This window comes from Neopelma chrysocephalum, unplaced genomic scaffold (genome assembly GCF_003984885.1).
Source record: "Neopelma chrysocephalum unplaced genomic scaffold, ASM398488v2 Primary Assembly neopelma1_95701, whole genome shotgun sequence".
In the NCBI taxonomy this organism is placed as follows: domain Eukaryota; kingdom Metazoa; phylum Chordata; class Aves; order Passeriformes; family Pipridae; genus Neopelma; species Neopelma chrysocephalum.
In genome coordinates, this window is record NW_020924364.1 from 235,171 (window position 1) to 257,557 (window position 22,387).

General features: G+C 35.9%; 1 protein-coding gene across 2 annotated transcripts in view; it reads right to left on the reverse strand.

Moving 5' to 3' along the window:
• Positions 1 to 22,387, reverse strand: part of MAP3K1 (mitogen-activated protein kinase kinase kinase 1) — a 58,832-nt gene that overhangs the window by 24,155 nt on the left and 12,290 nt on the right. The window contains exons 1-2 of one of the 2 annotated variants that reach the window (XM_027708171.1): positions 11,441 to 11,454; positions 767 to 917 (exon numbers count right to left, since the gene is read on the reverse strand). In XM_027708171.1, the coding sequence (XP_027563972.1) occupies positions 767 to 910 (144 nt within the window). In that variant the 5' untranslated portion in view covers positions 911 to 917; positions 11,441 to 11,454. Of the gene's footprint in view, positions 1 to 766; positions 918 to 11,440; positions 11,455 to 22,387 lie in introns of those variants that run through there. The other variant, XM_027708172.1, reaches the window with a different exon arrangement.

The window sequence follows — 22,387 nt, forward strand, 5'->3', positions numbered from 1 at the left end:
AATTTTTTCAAGTAAAAATTGTTTGGTATTATTTGACCCTTTGAGGTATTGTTTTTTTTGTGCACTTGTAAGTATTTTCAGTGTTATTTCTCATGACAGAACCAACAGAACCCACTTATTTCTGTTCTAGAAAAGCTGCCCCCAAACACTTGTTTACTGCATCCGATGATCTTAGCTTTAAATTAGCACTACCATCAATAGGTACACAGGAGTCACATCAGCCAATGCAACTACATTTATAGGTAAGTAGTGGCTATTAATCAACCAGCAGTATGCTGAACAGAATCGTAACTAGGCTTAAAAATTTTGGGGTTTGATCTATCTGCATTTCTTAAAACCGCTTCCAAGCCATTTATGCTAAATGAAGGCTAACAGAATACTCTGTCATCCAAAGTCTAGCAGAGTTGAGACCAGGCTGAAGGAATAGCTCAGTTTGGGTTTTATTTTTTTTGCTGGTTTAAGCAAGTTTCTACCTAATGAACGGTAGCTATTTTGGTTATTGCCGTTAGAGGGCAGTATTGCCGCAGTAGTACGTGATAGTACCCAAAGCAGCAGCACAGCGATAACATCTTTGCCTAAAAACAAAGCTCAACGAACGTGTACATCTCAGAAAATCACCCACAGTTTCTTTTAAACACCTCATAAAAAACGGGCAGGACGACCGTTAAGAGTAGGAAAAATTTTAAGAAAAAGAGGTTTTTAATAGAAAGAATTTTAAGGCATTTTTGTTTGTAATAGCTGTTACCCTTTCACCAGTGCCACTTACCACGGGGCCTCTTCTGCTCCTTCTTTCTAGCCATTCATGCTTCCAGGCTGGCATACACGTTGCCTTGAGTTTCTCTCTGATCATGCGCTCTTCTGGGCGGTCATCTATCTTCTGCAACCCCCTGAGGGTATCTTTATTCTCCATGTCACGACTACAGCAAAGAAAAAAAAGTCATAAACACAATTAATTTTAGTTAAAGTGTAATGCCACAGCATTCTTAAACTTTGCGCCACCCTATTCTCCCTCTCCTTACAATGCAGCTGCTGAAACATTATTTTCAACAGATCAACAAGCCTTTTAAGCTAATTTGTTAATCTCCCACTTGAAGCATACCTGTTTAGGGAGATATTTGTTTAAAATGTGTGTACTGCTTGTAACACTGAACACCCAATAAAAATGAAGATCTTGACAAATATAAAACCAATACAAAAATTAGTCTATGTCATGTCATTCACCAGTAGTTTCACAAGTGCTGCAATGGTTCATGCATTCCTTGGCAATTCAAAGCTTGCAATCTCTATTTTAATACAATTTACAAAATGAATCTAAATTAATGGTGAAAATTTTCCATCTGCATAGGATAAACAAGATTGAAACTATGTACGTAGTGCCTCTTCCTATGTATCAACTCTTCTCAGAAAACTAACACACAGTTAAGTATCACAGAATCACAGAATGGCTTGAGTTGGAAGGGACCTTAAAGATGATCTAGTTCCAAACCCCCTGCCGCAGGCAGGGGGACCTTTCCAGGTTGCTCAGAGCCCCATCCAACCTGGCCTAAAATATATTTAAACTAGACACAGAAGTAATGAAATTAAGGGTAGTGGCCTTGACAATTGCTTTCTGAGTGACTGATGACTCAAGAACTCTTGAAGTTGGTTACAATAATAGCAAATTATATAGCATGTTTGTATCTGTAAAATAAAAATTAAATCCATTTGGACTTGTACTTTTTTGATCTACAGCAAAGTAGTTGCATGCGATTGCTGACAATAACAAAAAAAGCAAAAGGTATTGTCAGACACTGAAAAACAAATATGGACAGTCTGGAAGATTTCCTGATTCTGCTGAGCTATCTGCTAAATCACCAAGAAAACCACATTCTTAAGCAGCAGCACATGATCCCCACCCCTCTTAATGAGGTTAGTGCTCTTTAAAAATAAGCAAGCTTGGTTAAGCCAACTGTCAGAATGAGATTTTATTACAAAAGTAAGATCACAACTTAAAGTGGGAGACAGAGCTATATAATAATTTAGCTATAACCGCTGCTGCCTTGCATGAAGTCTCAGCTTTTAAAACATTTAGCTATGAAGTCACAACTGCATTTAGGTACTGTATGATGACCTACAACGTGTTCCCTGTAACAATCATTGTAATACAATGATGTTAAAATTACAATTCCTATCTTCAGCAGCAATGTATTACTAGGGTCATTTATCGCAAATCCGTACTTAAAAAAAAAAAAAAGAGAAGTTTTTGCTGGTCAAAAGGACATTGCTCCCGTTATTTTTTTTTCCTCTCATTGTAGAGACAAAGGAAACAAAGGATTCTGAGGCAGGAAATAATTCTTCCTGTCCAGTGCTGAAATGTAACACGCAAAGGGATACTGTAAAAAAAAAAAATTTCTTTCAAGCAACCTATAATCTAAACCTACTGTTAATAAGTGATTTTGGATATGTAGAACTGTGTCTAGAGATTAAAGACTTAAAAATGTTTATAAACAGAAACACAATCCACCTAAGAATGAATGTTTTTTCAGAGGCTAAGCATTAATGCTTAATTCTAAATCTAATGCAAGTCACATAAGAATAATTTTTGTCCCAGAATTGAATTCCGTACTATTACCTTCTAGAAACAAACACTAGTGATAACTCTTGAAAAGCAAAGATATTATAGCAGCAGGTAGAGTCCAAATGAAGAACGTGCCTGAAAGTTTCAAATACAAAAGAAACCACTATGTAAAACCAGTCAACTTTACATTTTTTCCTCAGTCAAAAAAATCTGTTTAAAGACAAAAAAATCTTTGATAAGAAAAGCACAGCTTTAAAATAGATGCAAGTTAAAATATCATTAATCTGGTGTTTTATATTAGTTATTCCATGGCATGAACCATCTCAGTTGCATGAACACTTTGTATACCAGACAGAAAACACCACCTCAGCAGTGAAAGAATGACACAGTATTTCATTTGTTCATATAATCATGATTAACTTCCCAATTGATGTAAAAAAAGTCTTTTAGAGGCCCTGGGACTTGAATTCATGAACAATGTAATACAACAGTGGATGCTTCATAATCTCTGCCTGTTCTCTAAAAAGAAGAAGCAGCTATCTTCCTCTCATGTGACAGCTAAACCAACCTATTCTAGCCTGCACAAAGAACTCTTGTGCTTTCTCTCCATGCAGATGGGAAAGACCAACAGAGTCTGAAAGCTTTTGCTCACTAAACCACAGTTGTCTTATGCAGAATTTAAGTATTGTATATATTTACAGAACATGACTTCTGAAGTGATCAAAACAATTTGGATTTTAACTCAAGGCTTGGCTAAAATATTCATTAAATACTCTTGTCTGCTGGGTCTGTGGATAAAATATTTTTCCCATGGCTGTATAAAACTCTTGCATACTGCAGAAACCCCCTCACTTCATGACCCAAACCCGTGGGGTTTTTTAATTAATATTTTTTATTTTATTTAATCTATAGCAAACTCCTCCATCTATTCCAGGCAAGCTGAAGCTTTCCTACATGGCACTGGGCTAGGCTGCCAGTCTCCATATCACTGCACCACAGCACAAAATAAAAATATGACATCCAAAGCATATTCCACCAAGGACTTGATCCTGCAAGGTACAGAGAATTCTGATCTTCATACAGCAGCACCTATTCATGAGTCAAGGTAGCCACAAATAGTTAAGGTAGTACTTAAGTGAGCAGGTGAAAAACAAGCCTCCAGAGAACACACTAGCTTGGGCCATGGGGTCTGACCTTTCTCAACAGCTTACCCCTCTATTCATCAGGAAGCCAGGTTGTTGCTCTTAAATGTTTCAGCTTCTCATGAATCAGGCAAAAAAAATAAAAGGCTTTGGTTTTTTGTTTCTGATAATTTTTAAAGTTTAAAATTTGCCCCTGTAAGGCAACACTAAGCATCTTATGAATTCTTTGTATTAGTAGTTTTAAACAAAGAGACATCAGCTGCTGCCAAGAAATTCCAAAGAAATGCATCTAAACTGTAGTTTTGAAGTACAGAGCAAGATCAACAGTGTGATGAATACTGGTTTTTAATGCATAAGCTAAGTGGTCTGCACATTAATAATTGCTTTACTCACTTTGGATTATTTGTTTCATGAACTATAAAACTAAATACAATAAGATTAGTGTACCGCATGGAAACAATCTACTGCAACATCCTGTGCAACAGAGAAGGCAAAACATCCTTTGTTTCTGTGTCTTAATTTTGAAGACTTGCAAACAGTAATCAAATAGTCAGATATATTAACAACTTGTTTTCTATGGACCAATGACTCAGTATTTTAAAAACAAGGTATGTAGTAGACATGCTACTTTAGCAAGTGATAGTGAAATACACAAGCAAATCTTTACTTCTAATAGCTCAGTAATTTAAATACTAATTCTCTGCAAGTATTTTTCTTACAAAGGGTATATAGTGGTATACGAAAGCTGAATTGCAGCCCCAATTCCTTTTCCTGTGCTTCTCAACAGTTAGATGTCTTGGCTTCTCTGCTATCTTACTTGGAGAGAAAATGATCTCATTTTGAGGATCTTAAGCAAAAATTAAGAATATTGAAACCCTGCAAAATGCAACCCAGGCCTAAACAGATCCCAAGAACACTGGTCTAATTGGCCAGCCAGGAGGCATGCAAGGAGCAGTGCTTAGTGTGGGGAGCGGGGACAGAAGAGTTAGCCATTCGCTGAATTGAGGAGGGCAGCTATTAGTGTTTAGATAACTTCTTGCCACTTACAGTTCCAGCAGTGCTCTTTTGCCATCAAGTTCTTCTAATGATATCAAGATCAGTAAAAAGAATCAGATCAGGATGGACAAGGCACAGTCTGTTCTCCTGTAAGTCTCCCATTCTTCTCCTGCTGATTCACTACTGCTGGCATTTATCATCTATCCATTTGTGCCCATCCTAAGAAAGCAAAAGATCAGGTATGGCACATCTTATTAAAATGAAAAACTTACCAGAAAACTTTCCTAACCTGGTACTGCCACTTAACAGCACTGAACACACTACTTCCTAGAGACCTATGTATCTGGCTCCTTAAAATAGAGACTTAAGCAGAAAGTTATATAACTGTGAAATTGAGTTCTAATATTCTGCTACAGAAGACATACCTTGAAGACTAGTATGTCAAAAGGTGCAGTTGTCAAAGAGAATATTTCACTGCTAACAGGACAATATTCACAACCAAAGCTCTAACTCCACAAATGAGCCATCTCCTTCAGTAGAACCTCACAGGCCCTGGTCAAGAAGGATCATCCTTCCTGTGAGACGACTCCTACAAACCAAGCCAAGAAACAACAGCCTCTGTTTGCAACAAATGCTTGTTACAAAGCTAATGAAATGGGCTGCTCTCTCCTGCATGTTTTCTAAGCTATCAGACATATGACACAAGTATTACAAAAAGCTCCTGTAGCTGTCTAATTTTCCATCATTATTTAGACTCCCAATAGCAATCCAGATGCATCAAGGTATATGCATACTGTGGTGTTTTCAACATGTAAAAAATAGTAGTTACATTACATGATCTCAGACCTTTTACTTTCATACTGAATGCTTTCCAGAGAATATGGTGTTTTATCTCTCAAAACCTAAAAGCTTCTACCATTACTAATTTCTAGAAATTAGAGAAGGTAGATAACTTATGCTGATACATGAGACCCAAAGCTAGTAACAATTGTGCAGCTTAAATATTTTCATAATCTTACATGTTTTGAATAAAATAACTGAAGTGTGATAACACAGCTTATACCAAGGTTCATAATTTATTACGGTGTGACAAAGTTCAGTATCCTAACAGAGGGCAGATCCCAGTATGCCCAATTCCTGTTACATCAGCTAAAGAGAATATGTAAATTCTGCACCATCACAGTGTAACATACTACTGGGCCTTTCATCAAGAACAGCAGTAATGTCATTAAAAACACTGGAATATGAGTGCTCACTGACAGTCAACTACATGATTAGTTCATCTGCAACAGGTTATAGGATCTCAAGTACAGGTTTTAGAAGATTCTTTTCCCTCAGTTTAGCCCACTAGAGCCCTCCTCTGGCTCTTGCTGAAGTGTTAAGATCAAGTCTTTACTTGTTATATATCACATAAGTCAACTCCCCTTTAAACAGAACCAAATTCTTTACTTCTTGTATGAAGTTGAATCTCTTAGGCACCAAACTGATCTGTCACTTCAGATTCTTCAAGCCTGTCCCACCCCAAAACAGGAGTATGAGGTGAAATGTGATTGGCCAAGATATAAAGAACCGAGTCAGAGCGTATGTGGTCTTTGGTGATGTAAAACTCTGAAGCCATTACAAGAAAGATAGGATTAAAAACAGGATAAACCCCAAAACAGAAGTCCTAAACCAAAGTTGTCATTGGAGATTATTTTTATAATAATATTTTATAATTTTAATGTCCATTTATCAGGTATATGAGAACATTCATACTCTTTCAAGTGTCTGTCCTACTTTTAAAGATTAAATTGCTTATTATATATTGGATGACTCTCAGAGCAGAGTAAAATATCTCCAAACATAATGCACGGGATAAAGAGTTTCTTAGCCAATTTAACTCCCCTGTCCTCAACACAGAAGACCATCAGGTATTTTATAAAAAAAAAAAATTATGCTTTGAGTCAGCTTCAGATCATAGGGATCATAGGGAGGAGCAGATAAACTTGTATACTACATTCTCCACCTCCAACTGGAATGGTAGAAATAAGATAGCATGCAAACAAGTGACTTGGACAGGATGAGCTACACAGAATTTCAAAAGCCACAACCTATAAATAATTTTTGAAGCAGTTATAAACAAGAAAGAGAATGCAGAACATTCTGACACTGTTCAAAATGACAGAATTATCAGCAGATATCAAATGTTCCAAGACCACTGCCAGAAAGAAAGTTTTAAACTTCTCTAAGCAAATATAATAAAAATAAGCAACAAAAGAAAGGAAATAAAAAACATAAAGGCATATAAGTATGTTATTCCTAGCAAAGACACATAACATAATCTACAAATTTTGGTCAGTAAGTGTAAGGCAAATGGAGAACTAATCTGACACTACTCAAAACCACTAAGTCTTTAAATGATTTAAAGCTAAATTCAAAAAGCTATAAACCCCAAAAATCACTAGCCTTACAGAAGGAGACCAGAGATGCAGAAAGAAGTTTAAAATGTTTGCTCTCTTCTGAAGAATGATTTGACTGATATGGTTTCATGATAACCATTATTTCTCCCCAAGGTTATACTTGTTTCTTAGTGTATACTGCTTACAATTATAATCAACTGTTACTGTTATCTACTAGTTGTACTGAAGTAGCACTTAGGAGTCATGAAGCAGGACTCTAGTATCCTAATCATCCCAATTTTTTTGTTGTTGTTTGTTTGCTTTTGGTTTTCTGTTTTAGTTTTTGTTGTTTGGTTTTATTCCTAAATTTATGTGTCTAGTTTTGTTATTTGGTATTAATTTTTTTTAAGTCTATGCTCTAAGTTTTTTTATTTGCTTCTCATATCTCTTGTCCATATATTTATCAATATGGATAATAATAAAATAATAATAATAATGGATTAATATCATTAATATCATATGATATAGGAGCAATATGCTATACTAAACAGGCACTTTTCGCTAAAGAGATACGTCTTACTCACTGACAGTTAGAGACTGTCCTGTGTATCTGTGTACACAGTGTACCTGTCCTGTGAAGATTCATGCAGACACTGAATTTTGCTCAAAAGGCAAAGTGGACTAAGCGTTTCCACATATATTTCTGACTCTGGAATAAAAAGCTTTCCTAAGGTGCAGAAATAAAGTAAAAAATTAATTGCAAGCCTAATCTGAGTAACTGCTGGGTGAAAAAATACAACACTATAGCAATTCTTCACCCAATTTGTGGTAGATCCATATTGAACAGCATGTTTTCTAGCAGCAGAAAGCAAAAGGTGAACTGGCTCTCACCATGAAGATCCAGACTCAGGGTCTTCAGTTCCTTAATGCTCACACAATGCTCCCCCAGGTACAGAGTGTGCTCTGTCTCCCTGAGCACCAAGACCACTTTTTTGGTGCTATCTGTCAGCTAATCTAGCCACAGGCCAAGTATACAATAACTACACCCACTTTAACAATGGCTGCTGCTATTACAAATGCTTATTTTTGTAGGATAACAAGCTAGCACTGACAAAAAAAATTACAGGAAAAGGCATTCAAAACTTCTGCAAGCCAAAAAACTGCTCTCCCCCATAGCCCAAAATGGCTATAGCTTCAGTAACTCCTATTTTGCCTTCCTTAAAATCTCTAGTATTAAAGAGAAAATAAGTGCTGGAATCTTAACTGATGAGGAGGGGAGTGTTTGGCTAGACAATTTGAAAAAAAATTATTAAAAAACCCTTCTGTGTAGTTACCATGTAGTAAGTTTTTCCATAATGACCGAATAGATCTGTGATGATAAAATAAGTATGCCAATACAGGACAGCAAGTATACTCCTTAACAATAATATATCCTTTTTTCTTATAATCTTCAGTGTATTCCTGAGATTTTATTCTAAAACTTTGCTGCATTCGTATCTCACTATGTACTTAAGTTTTTCATTTATAGTACTTCTTTAGAAATGTAGTTCTTGATACTAATTACAAATTAGACACTGACAGAGTAAAAATGCATTTAGGTCACGTCCCTTTGATGTGGGCCTGGATAAAGGAAAATGGGTATCTTCAGAATTTGCTTAAAAACTCACTTATAAATTGCAGACACATTCACATAGCAGCGTGAAAGCATAACACAAGGCAAGCATCACTTTACAGGAGCTTCAGCTTGTCACCAGTGATTTGAAGGACATAGTGTTCCATGTAAAACAAATTTGACCAGAAAGCCTTTGCATTCAAGTTTCAGACTAATCATTTCCTCCCAAGCACAATATATTGTCCTGTGCACAAGCATCTGTGAATAACAGTTTCACAAATCATGGGCACTCTGCCATAAGAAGATAAAAATAACATTACCTATATCTAGAAAGATGCATCAGCATGAAATTATATAGGTAAGATATTACAGTTATGCTAAACACTAGTATATGAAAAGGAATAGTCGGATTTCATCAAGACATACTGTGCAAGAGAATTTAGAAGCAGTATGAAGCATTTACACAGTACTTGAGGGATGATGTAAGAATAAGAGCTATTGGATCAGCTGATATTCTTCTTCCTATCTGTGAAACATGGAAGAGCACCAGTGTTTAACATGAAGTGCTAAGGCTTACAGAGACACTGGTGGTAAATAAAGATGCTTTCATTATGTTCAGATTCCAGTCAGGACACTGACTTCCAGCAGACTACTCCCAAACTGCTGCAGGTTTTGTGGGCCATCAAGAACTGTTATTTCTCTGCTCACTAAAACCCATGTTCAGTACGTACAGCTCTCCACACCAGCTCTCTGCATCCCACTTGGACCACTGTCTGAGTTCTCTACACCAATGGCTTCAGTAATTACTACAGAAAAAAAGGGGGCGGGTGAAGGGGAAAGAGGGGAAAGCAAACCTACACTTCCTGCAAAAAGTCCTCAGATAGCATTTCCTTAATTTGAATTCAAAATGTTATGGGGGAAGTTGTGGGTGGTGCCTTCACTTTTGCCTTTCAGCAGTGCACCAGAAAATGCTCTGGCTACTTGTAATTTCTTGCACTTATTTTTAAAATTAAACAGCAAATTTTGATTCAAGCATAGCACTTTTTAGTATTCCCATGCTTGCCAGCTATAAGAAATATTTTCCTTCCACCATGACTGCATAGAGTGATTGTTTAGCAAAGATTCTTAAAATACCATCTCTGTGCTGACTACACCGCCACGCCACTTTCGACACTGAAAGCCTTTCTGTATCTAAGGCAGTACAAAAACATTAAAAGATATGACCAACAGGTCAAAATAAACCACATTGTGGAACAAGCCCAAATCTACACTGACATTTACTCATCTCTCACTATTCCATTATTCAAACATTCTGGTATATGTACTTATATGGTAGTTGGAACAAATTGGTCTCTAACCTCATATAGGACTTTGAGACCACAAATACACTGAAAATAAGTAGTAATATTTTAAAACGAGTAACAAACTCTAGATCATACCAACTGTATGTATGGTTGGCAGAACAATGCACAATTTCTTACTGCCGATAAAAACCCTTTTCAAGAGGAATAAGGGAAAGTTTTCCAGAAATGAAGAGTTAATATTTTCCTGTCCTCTCTAATCAGCAGCACAACTGAGTAAGAGTAATTACTATTCATAACTACATTCTGAGATCTCTTCCCCAAGTTAGCTGTATGGGTTTTGGCTGGGAAGGAGTTACAATAGTAACCTAAATTTTCATACACTATTGTTAAACAAAATCAGATTATCTAAATTTACAAATATTTTTTTTATTGATCCAAAAGAATCAGGGAAGAAGGAAAAAAGTTGTGAAAAATGTGGAACTTATAAACAGGAATAAGCACGGGCAATCACGGAACACAAGAACTGTGGACACACAAGGGAGTTCAAACAACTATAAAAAATTAAACAACTGAAAAATCTCTAAACCACTCATTTCAAAAGTTTTAACAGCAGCATGCAAGTAGCTTGCTTTATTACCTCGAATAGTTATCAAATTAAAGTGACTTGTAAGAAAGATTGTTCATTTAATCCTAACCCACAAGCACAAAAAAACAAATGACCATTGCCTTAAAAGAAGTAGCCTTATATTGCTGAAGCTGTAAAATAAGTATGATTACAAATGAGCACATTTACTTTCTCATTGAGAAAACTACAGCATTGGTTAGAAGACAAGCACCAAAGCTATTTTCAGTAGGATACATGACAAGTGTACATGTAAGATAATTATTTGGAGCACAGGAATACAGAGGTATATGCATACTTCAGGCAGAAGAGACATGTTTTTAAGACAAAGATCTTTCTCCTACATTATTAGATTACCTTAGAAAGGGAACTTAAGAGCAACAATAATGCACTTAAAGTTGGGCTTTATTTCAGACTTAGTTGAAATACTTAATATGACAGTCATCAGAAATGTAATAAATATTTAGTACTTCATAAGTGCATGATGTCATATCCTTCTTTATAACTGTCCATTTAAACTTCTTACTTCGTCAGAAATTGACTGTCAGCATTCAAGATTACCATTACGACCACTGATACCAACTTTTCTTTAGTCACATAAAACCCACAACTACTCAGACCATCTTTCAGGTAGCCAGTAAGAATGTTGGGGTCCATACAAGCTTTTCAATGAATAAAGTCAAAGTTGACTTTTTTTTGCAAGAAAAACTTCAAGCCATGAACCAGCAACCAAGAAAAATTCGGTTAAGAATTGCCATGAAATTAATCCACACTAAAGGACCCTGAAAGGTATAGATAGGAAGCAGTTATTAACCGTTTGTGCATTAACCCTCAAGCACTGCTTCAGCTGAGATAGCAGCCCTCAGTGAAGCCCATGGATTCAAAGAAAAAAAAAAAAAGGCAGTAACACATAAGTGTGCTTTCAGATTTTTAAACTGTTCTCCCACATAGCCCAAAAGACAAACATTGTGTTTGTTCTGCAATACTATGCACTAGGCTTTTGTGGACTACTTGTGTAAGCTCATCAAAGCAATCCTCAAACATCCACCTTCTGTCCACAGTTATGTTCGCTTCCTACAAATTAAGTCTGAAATTTAATGGAGCAATTTTCTGGAAATCTGACATTATCATTAAACTTCCACTCAGAAACCCAAAATAATAGTAGCAAAGCCAACTGTCAAAAAACATGCTCAATTGAAAGCACTTCCTTATCCCAAGTATGATTTTTCTACATGTCTCAGCATACTTCCCTTCAAAACCGCATGCCCAAGTTATACCATCCATTTGAAATGAGCAATACGAAATAAGGGAAAGTCAAATTACAAATATTTTGGTTTTATTCCTCCACTTCCTAGTTGTCATTGCCACCACCACCTGATTAACAAGAACAATCATTATTAGGACTTAGTATGATTAAGACAGCAGTGGAATTTAAATCATTTTTGCATTTTATTTAAAACAAGAGAAACTTCAGTCCTGAATTGCAGATGCTTTATTCAGATTGTTCCAGAATGCTTTTGTCTTTGTAAAGTAAACAAATATCAGAGCTTTGATTTTCAGTTTCACATGTATTAGCTCTGTCCTTGGAAATTTTTTTTAATTAAGAAAATAACTTGCAGAGCAAATTAAAGCTATATGGGAAAAGCATGTAAACTGTATCAATCCCTGGTATGATAGTCTCATTTATGAAAGGATAATAAAATCAATGTATTTCATATTACATGCCACCAACACACTGAACATTTTAAAGATCCACATGAAGCAGAAAGCTTGCTACACAAAGCCCTATGTACAGGACAGTATTTCCATAGTTCTGTTAAGTTTTAAAAGCAAGACAAATATTTTGGATGCTGCTGCAAACGTACTGCATATATCCTTCCCTACGAGGAAACTTTAATATGAATCTTATTTTAATGCACAGATGTGTTTTATCCATTACCTGTATCTGCCTACGTATTAAGCTTTAATGCTGTCCCCCAATGATACTAAATTTCAGATAGTTTCAATACAATTAATTCACAATCAACACAGTAACAACAAAATGTTCGAAATTGTGGTCTTCCTTATGGACACAGTTACCTGCTCTAGAGGGATACAACACAATTGCAGCCCCAGCCTCCTAGAGCAGACTGGTTTTCAATTTACCACCTAACACTGACAGTACAACTAGAGTAACACAAAATTCAGCATTGGGTGGAATCTGCAAACCACTGTTAGACTAGGAGTCCATGCACTGTTAATTGCCATCCTTAAATTTAGTTCAAGTATTTGTGAGAAAATGTAGTTCCAGCAGTGTGTGACAGGCATTTAGACTCATGAAGACCGCTGTGCTCCCCTTTTCAGGGAAGAGGCACAGTTGGATGTGATATATTGTCGGTATTAAAGCTACCATAAGATTTCAAACTGAAGCCACAATTGAAAGCTGTGTTTTCTATGCAGTTCAGTTCAAAACAAGTGCTTCCTGATGTCATTTTTTTAAATTCAACTTCCTAAAATTCTATATTACAAAATATTAATGTTAGGCTATTAAGAAAAAAAAAAAGTATTATTCTTTTAAAATCTGTCATTCAAAAAAACAAGATGCAACATTTTCCCTAGTTAGTTCATTAGAAAATACAAAATCAACTAAATAGGAACACTGAATTTTATCTCAAGAAAATCCAAGTAAAGCTGACAGTTTTCTTCTGAATATTCCAACTTAATCAGGTACTTATATAACAGAGGAAAAATGGACACAAAGTGTACTCTATAGGCCAGAGAATTAGAAAATAAAACAGAAATCAGAAGTACTGCATTTTTTCGCAACATAAAGCAGCTTGCAGCAGGCTGCAACAAAATTGTATACATACAAGGAGTATGTGACAGAGATATTAAGGTATTTTAGCATTATAATGTAATCTTTAAATAACAGCTGAAGTGAGTCCCAGGGAATGCTATCAAACTGAAGTCATATAGAACATTTGTAAAACTAGAGGTTCAGAGAGAGTACTGAGAGTTTATTCCAGGGGACAACACAGAAAAAAATGTTCAAGCTTTTTTATTTATCAAGCAGCTTTCAAAATTTTGAGGAGCAAAAAGCAAAAAAAGTTAATAGTTTTTCAGAGTATTCATCTGAAAGCAAACCTGCTTAAGCAAGACATCCAAATTTCATTTCTACTCACTCCCCTATCTGCCATTCCATATCCATTAAAGAAAAGTCAAGGTGCTGTGTGTACTCTAAATCTTAAGTGTTTAGGTCTGACATTAAGGTCCATTACCAAACTGAAAAACTTAGAGATGAAGATGCTTTTAATCATCAAAAAGAACACTGAGAATTTAAAAAAATAATAAACAGCAAAGAGTACCTAAAATATTTGTATGCAAGTAGGATCTTGAATTTGCTGCTAGAATACTTTTAGATCAAGTATGAACATTAGGACTAAGTGGTAATAAGCCTAGAAACACATTAGGTAATTTAAATACTTAGGCTCTGAATAAACAGCTATTTATGCCACTACAGAGGAAGAAGGGGCCAGAAGCTATCCTAACTTGGGTAGGTAACCTGTTGAAACAGTTCTATGTACCATCCTCCCAGATGCAATGTCAGTTTGAGGAGTTTCCACTCCCTGCCTCAATTACTCATTTCTATTATCCCTACTCATATGGATCTGACTTCAGATCAAAAACACAAAACATCACCACACATATTGAAACTTGGAGAGGAGAAAATGGAAAATTGTCGGACTGGATTTGATCTCCAATCTAATTCATGTGATCCTCCAAAAATTTCTCAGGAAAACGGACAAGATGGCATTTCTAACAAACAAGCTTCTTTCACAGTACACATGCACTGTAACAAATATTTATTCCAGTAGAGAAGATCTCCTCACATGCAGCAATGGGATTACCAGACCAAAGACTACAGTTTCAAAGGATAAAGAAGGTCTTACTATTAAAGTGAAGCTGCCAAAGTAGAAGTAACAACGCCCAAAAGCTGAGGTTTGTTCCCCTTCAACTCAGAGGTTATGACCTGCAGCCACGAGATTAGATGTATTGGAAAGTGTATCACACTGAAAGCCATTAATACTACCCTTTTCCTGCTTTCTATTCAACAGGTTACTCCCCCAAAATAACAACTTCCTTTGTTTCCTATTTATGGTAGGAAGAAAATGCTACATTTCCAGGACAGAAAGGAAACATGGCAGTATGACTCAAATATAAACACAAGAATAGAACTTACAAATAACTGTAGACCCTGTGCATTCACAAGGCTCCCAGCTGCCCAGTCTGTCACTCCACAGGATCTCCCCATAGGAACATCTTTGTAAGAACAAGCCACAAGTCCATCTCGCCCAATATCCTATGTCAAACTGACACTATCCATGCATGCTGCAGTAAAACCACAGAACCATCTCTGACCAACATCTCCCACTAGATTCTTCACCAGCAAATGTGTGGCTTCAGGGAGGACTGAGAAGAGGATGCCTTGCCATGAATTTGCTCAATTGATTTTTGATCTGCTGTAAGCTTTCATCTGCTGGTTTGTATATAGACCTCGCCCTAGAAACTGAAGTCATGCCATGGAAAATGACCTGAGATGTTTAAAAGAAGCTGAGCTGACGTCAAGGAAAATTTTAAAATTATGTTTACTCAGCACACTACAATACTAAAAAAACCCCAACATGACAGCTGAAATTAACTCCAGTACAGAAAATTGTAAGATACAGAGGTAAATGCACCTTGTTTAGTCAAATACATTTGCCATCTTAGTGTACAAAGGTAGGTCAGGGAACAAATTCCCATTTCTATAAATCAGAAAAAGTGTAGGCTGGGGAATACATTAAGTTTAAAAAGTTCCCATAAAGACACACACCTTGAGTTTGCCCTTTCTTTTAAAATACCAAGGCAAGTATAAAAGAGTTGTAATTATCAAATCCGCTCCTGTAAATAAGTCAAAAACAAGGATGTACTCAGGTACCCTCCTGAGGTATTAATAAAAGACTTGATAAAAGAACTTGGTCCACAGGTACAGGCTTTGCTTTCCTTATTTTTGCTTTGATTAAATTTATCTTGAAAAAGTCTTTGACTTCTCAAGGTAGAAGACACTGCATCTCCTTGATGACACACCACGCTATCAGCATTATTACACAAGAATGATACAAGAAATCCCACCATTTCAATGTTCAGAAAATGTTACACTAGAAATGGCATTATGTACAACTAAATTTAAACTACAATAAAAAATTATTCAATGAATTATTCAGTGAGTAAGTTTTACTCAAATCAAGCTGGCACACAGAAAAACTCAAATGACCTACTTGACCTTTTGGGGGTGGAAGAAAGAGAAACTATACAACTATGGTTTATGTCAAAACTCTAAAGGAAGCTGTCTGTGCAAGCGGACATTCAACAAATATGTCTGTCACTGTTACCAAGTCTATACTACCCAGGAGAGGAGAGGAAGTTCTACTTCATGAAGGCTTTCTCCAGGGTAACTATACTAGCAATGACTTCTTAAAAAAAAGGTCTGTTTGCACCATGTCTTATTAAAAAATTATTTCTAAGTTATACCTAAAGAAATCAGAAGATGATTATCAATTACTACAAACTACCAAAAAAAGAAAACTGAAGAAGTGTTCAGTTAAATTAGTTTCCTGACAAACACTAAAACTACAACAGAAAAACTGTGTGTTTCTGTCTTGAAACATGTTCTTAGGGATCTCAGCAGCTCTTTCTGCCCTGGGCACTGAAGTTTCCGACAACGCATAAGAAGTCTGTAATTTCCTGCTTTGCAAAACTATCAAAATGACTATCACTTTTTCAGCATCTAACAGGCAGACAGGAACAGATTACTGTACCCAGACGATGTTAGTGTTTCATTAGCACACTGAAAATGGTACTTCAGCTATGAGGGGAAGCTAGCAGTGGAATTAAAGATAAACAAAATGAAAAAAGCCACCTTGGATTTCTGAGGGCACCAATAACAAAAAGGCAATCTCTTACCAAGGCCTAGACAGACCATGACCAGACATTAGTCAAGAAAGGTGCATTCTCATGTTCTCCCTGAAACCGAAAATTCAATACACACAGTAAAGTGGTAATTGCCATAACACAGATGGCATTAAGACAAAGAAAATTACTAACGGAAGTTAAAGAACACTTCATAAGGACTCCTATTCCAGAGCCTGGGGACAAAAAAACATTTTGCACAAGTCAGTCACATGCTTTCGCTTTCTCTTATCTGCCTAAGAAAAAGCCCTTCTCTTTCTTTCTGTTGTAGCACATAAAAAAAAAAATCTCTGTCAAACTCAGTTCACGGAAGGCAGATATCTAAAAACAGAACATACTTTCACGTGCTGTTATAATATCTGAGCATGTTTTATGACGGAGTTCCTTTATGAGAGATTCTTACATTCAAAAAACCAAAATGGTTGAACAAAGTCGAAATACAGCAGTGTTTCAACAATTATAAAAGGGTGTGATTAAGTCTTACACGACTTTTACACTGAAGTCTTATGAATAGCGCAGTATACCAGTTGACTTAAAATACATCATAGTCAAAGAAACTTAATAGATACAATCAGCGCAGAACTGAATTTTACTTACTATATGATCTGTTGCAATTCAGCTTCTCCTCAGATGGCTTGTTTAAGTAATAAACAACTTACCACAACAGAGCTGTTAAGAACTCAACAAGAAGCATTTTGCTGGAGATCAGGACTTCCTTTTCTTGCACTGCAGAGCATGCTCAGTGGGACCGTTCTCTGCAGTATCGCACAACTTTACATCAAGTCCACAGCAAACTCACCATGAGCTAAAGATTCAGTTGCATGAGGTAAGCTATAAAAAGTACACGGGACTTGTTACCTGCAATTTATTGCAGAAGACTTTTACAGCAGTAATTTTAAAGGTTTTTCTGGGAGGAAAAAACCTCAGATCTGGCATTTTTTTTCAGGAAGAGTCTTTACAGTTCACAAAATTTTTATCTTATAAAGTTATTCTCTTTACAGCCAAAGAAATCTTGTGTCATTCACATATAATACCTTTAGTTGAAAGTGGTAAAGAAAACATCATCTAATTTGGGAGATGTTACTATCTAACTAGGACCTTACAACTTACCAGTTCCCATTTCAGAGTGCATTAGAAAGTAAACTACTTACATATCCATAGGATATGGATCTCTCTTAACCATCAGACAACATATCGTAGTCTCTCCTCACTCCAGAACCAAATAAGCAAAGAGAGCCGTTCATATTTACTTAACAGCATTCACTAAAAAGCAATGTTCTTCCTAAGAAGAAAGCAGATCATGAAATGTAGCCCATGAACTGAAGTGTTACCAACAAAAATTATGATCAATGTGTGAAGCAAGTTAGTTATCCGGAGTTTTTATTTTATTTTACTCAATCGACATATCCACAGTTTTCCGCCATTATGAAGGGCAGCAGCATACAAATGTATGAGACCAATAAGCAAAAATGTCCAACTTAAAACACAATGCACAAGTGCCACTATTCTCTGCGGGGTGAGGCCAATGGTGTGGGGGAGGAACAGTTACCTTTGTCTGAATCTTCTCATTTCATATATTCACGAGTTAGTACAATTATGAGCAAACAGTGATACTCCACTGTATACCCCTTCACAAATTCATTTGACCATTAAAAGTACAGCTTCTACTGTGAAACATACACCTGTCATCAGCTCAAAAGATATTAGACCTATGCCGTATTAACGCTGGTCTCTAAGTACGTACGTACTTTCCAGGACCTCCATGGGAGTAAACACTATTAAAAAATATTTCATAAATTTAAGGGGTTTTAACCATATTAGAGTGAAACATAGGTGTAATTAAGAAAGAATATGCACTTATTTAAAAAATCTTATGTTTGGAAGTCATCTATATAATTTTGCACCCATAAGAACAACTTGATATAAATCAGCATTCCATGGCTGTCTGAGCTTTCAGGTAAGAAGCCAGAATCAGAACCCCATCCCCCCTCAGTCTAGTACAGAATCTAATTACAGAAACATTTTTTCCTTAACTTTCTCCCTACTGCTTAGTGCAGTGAAGAACAACAAATGGAAAGTACTTGAAACAGCAACAAAGGCAAACCCAGAAGAATAGGCCATAAATGACAATGCTGATCCTGCTACAGAGTTTCAGTAAAGCCAAGACTCAACTTTTCCTCTCCACATCCCACTGGCACACACAAATCCCTACCAACAGAGACTGCAAGTTTTGAGGCTGACTGAGAAACCACCTTGTCTTACAAAAGGTCCAATAGCCTGATGGTTTGCAAGTGGTGTCATTTCACTTTGGAACTAACCTAGAAGAGTTCTTCAGTCACTTCACAGCACTAGTTCACCAACTGAGATACTCTTTCTGCACTGTAGTTTTAACATAAACTTCTGAAACTAATGCAGATATGCCTTCAGCAAGTTTTTACTTCAATCTATTACCCGTTTCTCATGAAATCTCCAGTAATTTTGACCATCACAATGCCCTAAAATTAGAAAGACAGTAAGTGAATCTGTGCTTTCAAGTGTGTCTTAATCTGGTTTCCAGAGCTTTTCCAGTGCATTTTATTTCAGTCTTCTAAGGGAAGGTTAAACTAACATTGACTGAATCTTCTATTTCTGTTCAAAAACTGTCTTACAATTTCTTCATGGAACAACAAACTCTGGTCTATTAAAATTACGACCTTTAAAAAAAGAAATCACCAAAACTTATTGGTTCAAACTGGCGGATAAAAGGCATCTAGTCTTTCATCATAGACAACAAAAAGCACCTCAAGCAAGACACATATTTTGACAAAAGCAAATTTTCAGCATTATACTCCGAAGATTCTTAACTACTTCCAACTTGAAAATAATAATGCAAATAACATTTAACATTGTGCACTCAATCATTAACAAGTCAGAATAAACCACATCATTTTGAGCAAACTGGCTGATAAACATATTCTTCTATTACTTTTTTCCCATTGTCAGCTTTGAAAAAAGAGGGTATTACATTTCTGAAGAAGGTGGAAGACTAACCATGACTGCTCTTCTGGATTGTTCCACTCCCTGCTTTCACCTTAAAAAAGCTTTCCAATTAATATGAAAGTATCCATAGGAGCAATCTCATTTTTAAAAAAATGCTAAGCCTCCCTAAGTTGTTACCAAATTTAGGCTTCACAATTAAGTAACTAATTCTCTATTTTACCCGTATTTAAAATCCAACATCCACTTTCTGCATAAGCAATTCTAGTCAAAGAGAGCACAGTAAAGAAAAAAGAACAGAAGATGCATTCTCCAGAAAACACATAAATCAAATACCAACAAGAGAAATTCAGAACTATTAGCTGAATTTTAAAAGAAAATTGACTAACAAGAGTGAGATTTATTTTCTGTAAGAACATTCAGACAGAAGCACAACAATCTAGAAAGCAGCAATATATGACAATAATGTTTTAAAACTCCAATATTTAAAAACAAAACACAAAAAACCCACCAAAAAACACCACCAAAACCAAACCATTGAGTAAGGGATGTGACAATTACTTTGAAATAAAAAGTTAACAATAAAAATATGACTTAAATGAATGAGAATCCAATTCAATGTAAAAAAAAAAAATTGGAAGAATTTGCTAGCTAGAAGTTTCAGTATGGTTTCTGAGCATATTCAAGTACCAGCATGTATTTAAGGCACAGGTGAGGCCCAGTTCACTTAATCCTTTTTTGATTTGATGAAGCACAACTCATACAGAACTGATTTCTGTAATTCTCTATACATACAACTATGTTAAAGTATTTTTGTAATGTAAAAATCTAAACTGCATAGCTCGGAAGAGCATTTATCGTTGTGGGTTTTTTTTCTGAATTCCTTCTGAAGAAAATTCTTAGTTGCTCACTCTTTGTAGATTCATTGGACCAATCCACAAATTTTAAACTGACTTCATTTATTTGCCAGCAGCCATAACTGCCTTACTCGAAATTAAGTGAAAGGAAAATGGAGAGCTAATTATATTTAAGAACATTAATTCTTATTTGGAAAGATCAAATTGTCACATCTGCCCGTATAAACTTTCCTCCAAGTTTCATGGGTGTTTTTGCAGAAAAAGAATCATAAGTGAAATCTCATTAGGTTTTGAGTTGTCCACACTTTCACAGTATATTTCAGGATTTAAAATCAGAATCCATATAAAAATCAGTAGAAACCTAAACCACAGTGCTGTTTCTTTGAGCAACACATCTAAAGATAAGAAACACAAAACACAAACTAGGACTGTAACTTGAAGCAGTGATGAAAATCATAAAAATATGGGAAATAAGAGCCCAAGATTTCACTGAACCAACTTCAGAAAGGGTAAATTATCTCCCTTGTTACAGAGGAAATATCTTTCACCCAAAGGAAATCACAGCAACTGAACCTGGATTCCCTGAGGTGCTACGAAGGAACTCATCAGCAGTAATTCAGCATACAAAATGATAAAGCAGCAAAAAATTAAACAGGTGATTACTACGCAATCTGAGCAGCATGGCAGCTGTAGTAGTTTATAGTTCCATTTGTGATTACCCCACTGTGTTATGACTCCTCTAAATGGACTTTCAACCTTAGTTAAAACACCTTGTTTACAGGACATAGTAAGAACTCTGTCCCAGAATTTGTTTGATTATTACAAATTCATAATCCAATTTAATTTTCTTTAATTTGCTATTCAATGTAAGTTTTACTTTAGAAGAACAAAAAAAGTGGGGAACAATTGCAATTCTAGCAGGTGCTCCAGTTTAATGGCATTGCCACATATTAAGAGATTACAAAAGGAATCTTATGTCAAATCAAAGCATGATCAGAAGTCTTACAAGTTTAACCAACATCACTGAAACACCTTTGCAATATGCTCATTTTACAACCAAAAGAATACTATTCTGAAAGTCCTTTACAAGGTCTAAGAAAAGAGAATGAAAAAACATTTTCTTTAAAACATGGATAACTTATTCAATTTTAATAAAATACTCAAAGATTAAGCAAACATTTTGATCACTGAAGATGTCAGACTCATTTTACTTCTTACCATGAGAACTTGTATGATAGTAGCAGCTTCTCAAAAATGGAACAGCAACTGGGAAAGGAGTCTCACTTCTTTAAACAGGTGTGCAAATTACTATGAAACCACAGTACTTACATTAAAGCCGAGAAATAAAAACTAGTTTCCAGGACACGTTGGTGGAACTAGAGTTGGGGGAAAGTCTGCATGGGAAACAAATCATGACCTTGTGACTTACTAATGGACTGTTTATGGAAATATTTTTCTCAATAAGTTAATCTTATACTAGGTACTGGAGTGACCTGGCTGTGAACTAGAAACTAAAAACTGATGTCACCATTGAATTAATTGCTACATTAAAGTGTCAGGCAACCTGTGACAGGCAAAGGGTGACAGAGCCCCAAGACCATGTAGATATCAAAAGGAAGACATGTCTTTAAAGTGTAGTTGGAACAAGGCTGATTACAGCCCAGGACCAGTGAAGAACATACTGTCACCTAATCCTATTCTAGAAAACCAAAACGCATTTGAACAGTCAGCTTCAGTCATGTTTGTAACAACAAATTCTTCAAGAACACTCAGACAACAGGACACAAACTATTGCTCTGAATACTGTCAACATGGAAGGTGAACACTTTCAGAAGACAGCCTTCCTATCTACTTGCTTAATATGTCTGGGTTAAGCATTAGCCAGCCAGTCATGCATCCACACAAAGTTAGAAACAAGATGCTGTATGAATACAGAACAGCACAGTTCTCAATTC